The sequence below is a fragment of the Thermobia domestica genome, chromosome 7, assembly GCF_964235325.1.
Source record: "Thermobia domestica chromosome 7, izTheDome1.hap1.1, whole genome shotgun sequence".
Lineage (NCBI taxonomy): Eukaryota > Metazoa > Arthropoda > Insecta > Zygentoma > Lepismatidae > Thermobia > Thermobia domestica.
Genome location: NC_137460.1, coordinates 270409085 through 270420721, shown reverse-complemented (window position 1 = coordinate 270420721; position 11637 = coordinate 270409085). Strand labels below are relative to the sequence as shown.

Genomic DNA, 11637 nt, shown 5'->3' with positions numbered 1-11637 from the left:
GTTTACACTGTTCAATTTCTTTATCTGTTTTGAAGATATTACAGAAAAGCTAAAATTAGTATAGTTTAATTTTGGTGAATGGAAGATCCTTGGTAATCGTAATAAAAATGAGACTGTAAACTAAGTTGTGTTTGCAATAATTGAGCATGCTTGGTGAGAGTAATAGTAAATTCCAAGATGATATATTTCCTGTCAAAAACCTACCACTTGTGGATCAATTCCTCGCTATGACATTCTTGCATTTTGGCATTCTTACGTTGAAAAATACTCATGTAATAACCTGTTAACAAAGTTTATCCATACAGATGTAATACTTTATTTTACTCACTTAGAGCGAACGCTCTGACCATGAGGCTACGAGAGAAACTACCAAAATTTTATTGTAACATTTTATTTAGAAAAAATACGGCGCCTTATAATGAAGCAAGGTAACACCAACGTAAATTACAGAAAGTAGAAACAAAGAATATTTTACTTACGATTTGGTCTGTCCTAAGTGGCGGATAGTTTCTATTAACATTGTTTAAATCTATTTATTGCTTTACTTATTCAACGGCATCAGTGATATACTGATCATTGGATATTTGTGACATCGTATACGAATCTTATTTTCTAAAAAAATCAAGAACGTAATACCGATTGGTTTAAACTTTTGTTTGTCTCGCCTGGAGTTCATGATTAAAAGTATGATGCACTTCGGTTCAACGTCCAGGAATGTGGATATTTCAATTTTTGGTTGTTTGAAGGTTACGGTTTTCATTCACAGTGCCTCAGGGTTCTTTGAATTTTCATAATAGTGAGGCGTTGAATGTTACCAAACGTAATAAAAAAAATCATAGCGATGGTTACATAGTGGTCATTAAAAAAAAAAAAGGATTCTGACTGCTTGTTGAGCTGAAGCGGTAGTAGCTCCTACACTCGTTTTTGTGATGATTTGGCGCGAAAACTACTAAACCAATCAATATTTTTGCTACTATGAAACTTTGTATGAAGGTTTGTCAGAAATAAATGTCTCCTTTTCTGCATACACATATGTATACAAAGTGCATGTTAAAAATGGATGAAAAAATGGATCTGAGGGAAACATGTACCAAACCAGAATTTTGACGATTACAGATTTTAGTTTCGTAAGCCAAATTCTCGGGGGCCGCAACATAGTGCCCCTAGAGGCAAAAGTCCGGCACAGTAGACCTAATGGGTAAAAAGTGCAACTGAAGGTAAAAATGGATAAAAATAAAAGGTGGGTTCAAAAGTGGGTTTTAATTCTTTAAAAGTGCCCCCTACCTTCCCGTCATTATGGCCCTGGGGTCAACTTGAAAACATTAAATGGAAAAAATTGAAACCTCTATAAGAAGTACTATTTTTCGATTCTATAGCAGAAATCAGTGAGTTGCTGGGGCAAAGTCCCAAGTGGTCTAAGCGACAGTCTGGGAATAAAGCCCAACAGGTGAAAATACACTGAGTCAGTTCAAAATGGTCTTGCATTCGCTTCTGCTCAACTCGAAGCAACTCTGACATTGTATATAATTTGACTGACGAACATGATTAGAAGCGATATTAGTACCCTCTAATTTGTTTCAATATTCATTCTAGATTCTTACGAGCGTGAGATGGAGAAATTAGAACTCGCGAGAGACCAGACCGAAGTTGATACTCGTAATGAAGAATCTTTTGAGATACAGAAAAAGAAACGTCGCATACGAGCTAGAAAACAGCAATCATCATCTTCGGACGAAGATATTGCCCTTAGTGAAGCGATTAAGCAAAGTGTTTCTACAATAAAGAAGACTTTGCCACCTGTACCGAATCTCTTCTCTAAAAAGGTCGTGACGAGCACCAATGTGGATGACCCTGGAATGGCAAAAACCCCTAAGCGGAGCCCAGTCACTTCAGATGAGAGTACTGCTGTCCAAGAACACGAAGGTTAGTTCCAGTAATATATAAAATTAGATCTTAAATTCAATTTCGTTTGTAAACTGCCATTTATAGATTTTTTTAATACTTAATATGCTTTTACAGTAAAAATGTTTCTAACGCACGAAATATCAACAGTAACCTTTTATTTTCAACCAATTATCAACAATTCTATAACAAGGGTCCCTCCATACGGTATATTCCTTTTTATTTGTAGTGGGTGGGGTAACATACGGACAATTAATCAAAATATTTTCTTCCTCAGGGTAATTCTAGGAATGTGAAATGATATTGATTCTATGCTACTGATGATGATGATGTGGTGTTCTGCCAGAAGACAGGTCTGACCCAAAGGTTCGTGGGTAAGGTGAATCCATATGGTGATTTGCCATTGCGTTCCATGGGATGTTGACGTCCTAAGGACAGGAACTACAGTTGAACGAGGGATCCGAACCTTTTGTTCCCAACCGGGAATTGAGCCTGGGACCCCTTGATTACAAGGCGAGCTTATCCACTGGAGACAGTTGTGCTATGCTATACTTTAGAAATGCTAATGCTACTAGACAATTATGCTTTACTTCAAATATAGATTTCTTTAAGGAAAATATATATTAGGTTCCTTGTATTTCTAGAAAAGTATTCACACTTAAAGAGGTTGTTATGCTGTTTTTAATAACAACAAAAAAGCGACGTAAATATTACATTAGGATTTGGAACTTATGTTAAGATGGGATTAACCCAGGGTCAGTCGCGCTACTTGGAGTAATAGATTTTTCTGATGTACATTTTTTTCTTTTATTTGCTTCAAGACTTTGTAATAATAAAACGTACCTTTTCTCAATAGTTCATTAATGTTTCCTAAATATCATGTTATTGTTTTCTTGGGCTCTGTATTTCGCTGTTACTGAACGACGAAGCAACAAAATATTCGGTTGATAATTTTTTTTTATTTCCAAGTTCCATGCAAGTCGGCGTGAAACTGGGTAAGGTTACTTGTTAGGGAAGTCTTTTCAGATTCGATATTGTTTTCCATATGATGTATATGTACTTCATACATTATCCTGCAGTCTACTGGATAGCTGTATTTTTTTTTATTTGAAGTGTATTGCACGTAAAAGTAATTTTCATTACCAACTAGTAAGAATTTACTGTATTTTTCTTTTTGCTAGGGTGCACTGGATTTCACCAGCAGATGTTGCGAACAATGGCTAGTATCAAATACACTATAAACGATATGTGTCAATCTTTGGCCAGGATTGAGAACAAAATAGACGAAAAGAAAGAGACTGTTGAATTTGATGTACAGGAAGCCTCGATTTTGTCCAGTTACTTCCCCATAACTTCTGTTTAACAAATGGATGCCATAGAATCCAAATTACAAGATAAAGATTACAGAATAAAGCTGGTAAGTCCTTTAAAATACTCCTTTTGTAACAGAGCCTCAGGAGACAGGTATATTTCTCTCTAGGTAGAACGGCACAGGACCGTTTGATGGGGCGCAGTTGTAAAAAAAAAAAAGGTATTTTCACTTAGATATTGCGCCCACCTCTGCATCTCTGGTTGTTGAACCCCGACATTCAATTTGTAAACGAATATTAACTATTCCAGAAATTAGTCTTAATGATGCAATGAGAGATCACGTTGGAAAATATGATTGACGTGCTACTAATCCATAGAACCGCAGAAAACTCTTTTCTGCCCTTTTGGTTTTCATGCACGTTTCACTCTTCTGTACTTTTGCGTTTGTAAAAGTAATAATATTTTAGGCAAAAGCGGAAAAAAATCACAACGGGGGAGGGCTTCCCCTATACCCCCACCCAAAAATTACGAAAACTATGATGAAAATTTAAACGACCTAAAGTAATAAAGAAAAACACAAAAATAACTACGCTTTTCCAAATCGAGCTTTTCTTTTGATCTGCCCTGGAAGTTTGTGACCCTTTTTTCTGAACATGTTTTATATTGTACATAATCATTTACTTCATAGTTTGTTTTTATTATTGCAGGCACTGTGCGGTATAACAAGCATTGCAAGGCTTCAACAGATGCAGAGATATCAGATGTAATAAACAAGTGGCTTCGTCATGCTAAAGAGCGGGCTCTCAGGCAGAAGAACAACACTAACAATGATTAGTTATGCAAGAAAAAGTGTAAAATAAAAACGCATTGTTTTGATGTTCTGTCATACAGATTTAACGATCTGTGAAATCTGCAGTTAACGGTGATTTTTTTTTTATTGTAGGAACAAAAGACAACAGTTTTTTCAAGAAATGTGTTTGAGTGATAATAATACCCAAGTTATTTATTCTAAATTAAAGTCGGTCTTCTTCTCCTTCTTACAACTTAGTCACAAACTGATTATATTGAACCCTTTTTTTTTTTAAACATTCGTCGCTCAAGGCAAAGACTTTGGGATAACCTTTTATAAGGTTACATATCCTCTTTTTTTTTATTTTTAATGAAAGTGTAGGATTTAAATGGATTAAACTTGAATTACAAGACTTTTTATGAGATTCAGTGCGTAGTGGTACTGTATGTAACTGCTTTTTTGTAAGTTTTGAAATTCACTCAGAATTTTGCATTTTTTTTTTCAACAACTTTGGTAATCGAGGTGTTGGATTGAAAAGGTTGAGAACCAGTCTCTTGGATTCATGTTGCATTTATTTTTATACTGAAAAACCTTTTGTGATGTATGTCATATTTTGTTTGTATCATTATTTGCATATGTAAATAATACTATGTGGAAGCAATCATTGTACTGAGTAATTTAGCATAGTTTTAGCATTTATTGAAATAAACAAAGACAATCTACTCTATTTGGGTTTTAGCCTCAATGTAAATTATGAAATTGAAAACAAAATTTTAATCAATTTTTCAATTAATAAGTATTACATACTGTACATATAAAATCTTCTGATATTTGATTGTTCCGTTTCCCTTCATTAATTATCTGTAACTTTGTTGCACAGCTGATAGGATTCGGTACCGGTGACTGATAGTTCGCAAACTAAAATCCTGTCGACACTAATCTAAAATTTAAAAAAACCGTTCACTATTATCCCTCAGCCATGGAAATGCATTGGGCGTATGGTTGCAGAGCTGCTTTCGTGGTTTATCACGACATATATTTTGAACCCGCAACTTTTTTTTTTTTATCTTCTGGTATATTATATAATAACACCACATTTCCACGAAGCTGGTATGGTTAAGTCAGTTTTCTTAGAAACTTTTTTCTCTATTCTGAATTAGTACGTCCACTAGAATGCTACGTCGAAATTAATTACATATGTATTACAGAAATTACATTGTTTGCACCCTTTGTCTTTTCTTTTATTACTAAATGAAGATCTAATTAAATTTCCTTTATGGTGCGGGAAATGAGTGACGGACTTCATATTAGGAGTCATAGTTGGATGGACATTCAACTAGGACTCTTGACGATGGAAATTCCGTCTCTCGGAAGCAGGGTATTCAAGCATCATAAAGGACATTTATATCTTCGTTTAGTAATATAAGGAAGGGCAAAGTGTGCTCCCTCCCTTCTCCGTCCAGCTAGACGATTTGAGATATCCATGTGACATCCACCGGACGTCCCATCGCGATGTACAAAGCACGTCTCCCAGACATCACACGGACGTCTCGCGGGACGTCCATGGGATATCTATGAAGCGGACATTCGGCCATCTGATCAACAGCTACAGGACGTCCTGCTGATATCGTGGTATGTCGCATGGACATCGCAAATATCCCATCGGGACATCCCATTGGACATCCTGAGGATATTGAATGCTATTAGGGACTTCCATCGCAAAAAAATAATTTTCTCTTTGAAATGTAGAAAGGGTGGTCGTTGAAATTTTAATATTTCATTCTATTTTTTATTAATGACTTGTATCTAGTTAACTGGGCGAGCACAAATTCTGCTTTGTACTGCACAAATACAAGCATCGGGAGATACTTCCATCGGAAGCACTAATTTCCTTTTTCAAGTGTAGAAAGGGTGGTAGCTGAAATTTTAATATTTCCTTCTACTTCCTATTAAAGCCTTCTACCTAATTAACTGTGTAATCACAAATCCTGCTTTGTGCTGCACAAATACAAGCATCGAGAGACACTTCCATCCCAAGCATTAATTTATTATTTCAAGTGTACCCCATCAGGATGCCGCGGTCGCCAAGAGGGATTGCCGCCGCCAAAGGTGGCAGGCCGCCGGTACGCAGCCGGCAGCCGTCCGCGGCGGCACGACGATCTACTTGTTCAAAATTGCCGACCTTTTGCCGAGGCGGCAAGCGGTCGAAAATCGCAAAAAAATGCCCTTTGCCGACAGTTGCCGACAGCCAGAGTCGGCAAAACAGTCGGAAAGACCTCTTTCCGACCCTCTGCCGACTCCTTATGCCGGCCTCTTTTCGACGGCGGCACTGGCGTATTTACTGCACCTTTATGGCTCTTTGCCGACTGCTCGGCAAGGCAACTTTCCGACGGCGACGCCGGCGCATTTTATGCACCTTTCCGGCTGTTTGCCGACTGCTGGAAGGACCTCTTTTCGATGTCGGCTTCACGATTCTCCCACAGGCGGCGTCCGACTTCTTGCCGCCGTCGAAAAGTGGCCCTTTGCCGACTGGAAATCTACGCTTTAGGAAGGCAAAATTTTCATCAGCTTTTACATTAGTCTTGCCTAAGTCTTCCTCCATGCTATGATTTCTCGACAAGGAGCACCCTTGGAAGTTCTTGAAGTATAATACTTGCATTTTTTTGTGTGTCCCAGTATAAAATTTGTTCCTTTTTTTGCAGCACTCGCAGCCAAAAAAGAAGAAATTGAATGGGACATGGAAGTATTATATACTTTCAGAACTAGCAATTGTGCCCCTCATGAGAAATCATAGCACGGAGGGAAACTTAGGCAAAGCTACTGTAAAAGGTGGTGAAAATTTTGCCTTCCTGAATGATTGATATCCAGTCGGCAAAGGGCTACTTTTCGACTGCGGCAAGAGGTCGGATGCCGGCTGTGGGAGAATTGAGAAGCTGACATCGAAAAGAGGTCCTTTCGAGCAGTCGGCAAACAACCGGAAAGGCGCATAAAATGCTCCGGCCCCGCCGGTGGAAAGTTGCCTTTCCGACCAGTCGACAGACAGCAGAAAAGATGAATAGCACTGCAATGAAAATCATGGCGGATTCCCACCAGTAATGTTTCATTCGGTACATACGCAGTACATTTCTACAATTCTCAGTACGATTTAAGTGCTATATAGAGGGAAAGTATCTCTGAATGACTTACAAATGCTTAAAAGCGACCTAAAAATAACAACTGAGCAGCTAATGAACGTTAAAAATAATTCAATTAACACGTCTGTGGGCCTAATGTGAAAAACATATAACAGTCAGTGATTTTCCCCCTGAAAGCACATTTTTCACTATCACGACTACTAGGAACAACACTGTTCTATGCAATCGAAATTCGCTACTTGCAAACGTTTTCTTCGAAAAAAAAAATGCCGCAGGAATCCCTCTGAATACGGTCTTTTCAGGTTGTCGTTTTCCCATCAATTATTGGAAAAAGAACTTTAAAGGTCAATGATTTTCTAATTTTTTTAAAGTACAGGGGTCACACTCCCAATGGAAAATGAGATTTAAATAAAAATTAATGAAGTAAAAATTATAAATAAAAATACTGTAATAAAAGGTATATGGTGGCGGAGAGATTCAAACCGAGCCTACACACACACACAAAAAAAAGTTACTAGTAAACAAGAAAAAGGTGGACAGAAACCAAGTTAGTTTGTCAATATATGGAAAACAGAGACGTGTGTCCAATCAGCCAAGCCAAAAAGGTTAACGAGAGAAGGTGATAGCAACCTTGCGTTACAGGTTAATATCGCTAGGTTACAGTGTAATAACTCACAGGGGTACGCTAACCGATCACGTAGTTACCACTATCAATCATAGCCTGTAACCGGTAACCTAGTTAGTATGTTGGAATAACAGACTGCTCGGTTAATGAAACAGGGTGCATCAACTGCAGTAACCGAGTATTTTGGTTAATATAACATATTCAATTACTGAAAGTAACCCATTTACTGGGTTAAAGTAATACGGTAGGACAAAAGTATAACCAAGTAGATCGGTTAATATAATAAATTAAATTAGTTAAGATAACATATTTACTCGATTAATGTAATAAGGTAGGGCAAATGTTTAACCGAGTAGATCGGTTAATTTAACCTGTTCAGTTAATTGAAATAACCCGTTTACTCGGTTAATGTAATAGGGTAAGTTAATTGTAGTAACCGAGTATCTCGTCTCATATAACCTCCTTTCTTAGTTGAAATAACCATGACTCAATTTGTTATAACCTCTTTTGCTTTGTTGTCCATATATTGACAAAGTTTCCAGGGTTAAAATTCTGTTTAACCTTTCTGAAGGTTAAAAGTTTATGCCCAATTCAGAATTGTTCTCGCTTTATAATTTTTGAACCACTTGACGTAGCGATGTGAAATAAACGTTTATGTACAAAACTAAATTTTTCTCTAGTTTATAAAACCACATAAAGTGACGTACTTATTTTCAATATGAATCTGAGGACGGTGTCTTATACAGAAAGGTAAAAGCATTGTTTAGAATGATTCAGAATGAAAAAATGAAATGAAATCTTTGAGTTTTACGTCCCACGGTTATGCCGGTTAGGCTAAAGGAGACGGTGATTATGAGAGATGAGTGAAATGGTGGAATGAAGAAAGTGGGAGGAAACGGGAGAACCCCGAGAAAACCCACGAGCACGGTGTTTGTCCACCACAAAGTTCACTTGGCGGGGGCTGGGATCGAACCCGGGACCCCAAGCACCAGAGGTGAACACTCTACCACTGAGCCACCGCGCCCCCCTGATTCAGAATGAATAATTGGAAATGTTAATTAATAATAGTATAGAAAAGGATTATCAATGCAATGCAAAATGGTAAATTGAAATTTGAAAAATTATTTCGGCTGCAACATAACAGATTTCTAAAAGTACAGTAGAGGGTCTATTTAATAATCCATAAAATTGTTACTACCTTTCTGTATCATTTGAAGAAAGACGAAAAATGTATAGTTTCATAAAAGGGAAAGAATTTAGCTTTGTGAAATGGATTTGTTTCACTTAATTCGTTTCTATATGATTTATACATTAATTGTATACAATGAAACAGAAAAATGTGAGAAAATAATTTATATCATAAGTGAAACAGCCACATGTACAGTATACTCATAGTGCATACCCATTATATATAGAAAAAAGGTTAATGAAGTCATTTACATCAAAAATGAGAAGTTTTAACATAATACTTTGCAAAGATCCTTTCTATTAAAGGAATTCTTTAAGAGAATAAATGAAGGGAAGATCACATTTTTTCTGGCCTATATTAGCACTAAAAACACACCAAATTGTATTAACAAAATACAATGCACATCGTATTAACTTATATACATTAGCCTATGTAATGAATCTTATCATTCAATAGAAGTTATATGTAATATACCTTCGGATGTACTACTAATTTTTTTTTTAAAGAAAAATTTGTAGCATTTCATAACATTGAGTTTTAACACAGATAGCCTTCATACAGTATGTAAAATCAGAAAAGTATTTTTTTGTTTGGTATTTTGCTATATGTACCTATAACAGCACTTGCCCCCCCCCCCTCCAAACACACATCCTCGCTACGCTACTGCTCTCTGTGGGTCTTCTTCCATTGCAACACTTCTGTCTTTCTTGAGCAACATTTCCCCTTGCTTCCAGAAATAAATGAAGTATCTAAAATAGAACAAATATAATGCTTTGTAAAATATACTCTTCAATGTGTACGGCGGTAGCACATCACGTATATTTATTACAATCGAATATATACTTCATCACACCAAAACCAAACCAAACTACACAGTGTAATAGACCTTGTTGCAATGAACCGGCTTCAACGCTATATGTTAGAGATTGCAGGAACTACGTCTACCTGAGTGACGAATATGTAGTCAACCCATTGTGTTACCTGCCTCCAACAGGTGTACCGGGGAAATTCTAGACCAAATGGCCGATACGTCTTTTATTTAAATGATCCCAGTGTACATCACGACGCTGGGTAGATAGCGAAAATTTAGGGTACTCCATCAGGGGATTAAACCCGGGACTATACATACATGAGTCCTACGCTCTAAGCCCTAGACCAGAGATCGTCAACTGAGTGAGACATTTTTACATTCTTCGGAGCTAGTGGGCAGCGAGATGCATAACTGCGCATTTACCTTGAGTGAAATCAGAGTAGCTAACTGAGTGTAAAACGTGTTTGAGCTAGTAGTCACAAAAATGAAAAAAAATCTTTGAGTTTTACGTCCCACGGTTATGCTGGTTAGACTAAAGGAGACGGTGATAATCAGAGATGAGTGAGATGATGGAATGAAGAAAGTGGGGGGAACGGGAGAACCCCGAGAAAACCCACGAGCACGGTGTTTGTCCACCACAAAGTTCACTTGGCGGGGGCTGGGATCGAACCCGGGACCCCAAGCACCAGAGGTGAACGCTCTACCACTGAGCCACCGCGCCCCCTCTAGTAGTCACATTAGAAGCAGAAAAAAGTTTTGGCCCTATGACGTACTGATTATTATTTCAATTTTATCGTTTGTAAATTAAAGCACCGGTTCTCAACTTGGACGGTTCTCAACTAAAGCGCCGATCCCAGACCAAGTGAGCTTTGTGGTGAGCAAGCACCGTGCGCATAGGGTTTTCTCGGAGTTCTTCTGTTTCCTCCCCCTTTCTTCATTCCACCATCTCATCATCACTGTCTACATTAGCCTTAGTGCGTGATCGTGAGACGTTAAACTAGATATTTCATTCTTAAAATGGAAGCAGTCATTTGCTTCTAAATTCTCTAATAAACATATTAGCTATTTATAGTATCTAATTTTAATGGATGTTACAAAATGTTTACAAAGCAGCTTTACTATGACAGTGATACGCGAAGAACACGGAGAACCGAATAGACTGATAAGTTACTTTGATACAAATCAACATTTAAAAATGTACAAGAAAACCTGTAAGAGTAATCAAAACTATGGTCACCGATGAAGAATTCAATTACGACGAAACAGTTAACTTTTACTTAATCTTTATTACAACAGTACGGTCGCCCCCCCAAGCGAGAATCAGAAAAGAAAAGAAATCCTGCCGTATATCCAATGGTAGGAATCGGAGTTTCTTGAGAAATCTGTGAAACATTACCTTGAAGCTGCAAGTTAAACAATAAATTCCTAAGTCCCTCACCAGACAAAAAGATGTATTAAAATAGAATATTATATTTAGTGAAAATAGCATTTTATTACTTTGAAATAGAACTTCGATACGCATCAGGGTTTTGCGACACTATTGTATTGGCAATTGAGAATTTTGTATTCGGCTGAATACAAAATATTACATCTTAAAATAAAACCATGTTAGTGTAACAAATAAAATGCACATATACTTAAATAAACTACAGGTAAAATCGATCAGGTGGGCAAAAATGATAAAAGTTTCAAAACAAATACATTTTATGTTCTCCTAGGAGTCAATTTGAGTAACATATCTAAAACACAAACCATCTGTAATAAGAATTCAATCGAATGAACATAACGTTGAGAAACGCTATAAAAAAATCACAAAACTATACATTTGTTCGTTTGTCTGCCGAGCTCCTTTATGGCTAAGCGGTTTGTGTACGC

The 11637-nt window shown here is 37.1% G+C and overlaps 1 protein-coding gene across 1 annotated transcript; it reads left to right on the top strand.

Moving 5' to 3' along the window:
* Positions 1–1551: 1551 nt before the first annotated feature.
* LOC145689068 (uncharacterized) lies at positions 1552–3359 on the top strand. Its single transcript, XM_081763194.1, has 2 exons — positions 1552–1923; positions 3084–3359. Exons 1-2 carry the CDS (start codon positions 1611–1613, stop codon positions 3263–3265), a joined length of 495 nt encoding a protein of 164 aa, XP_081619320.1. The 5' UTR covers positions 1552–1610; the 3' UTR covers positions 3266–3359.
* The last annotated feature ends 8278 nt before the right edge of the window (positions 3360–11637 follow it).

Coding starts and splice junctions, on each gene's coding strand:
- LOC145689068 (XM_081763194.1), top strand. CDS start 1,611: ATGGAGAAATTAGAACTCGCGAGAGACCAGACCGAAGTTGATACTCGT. Junction 1,924..3,083: donor TGCTGTCCAAGAACACGAAG/GTTAGTTCCAGT, acceptor TCTTTTTGCTAG/GGTGCACTGGATTTCACCAG.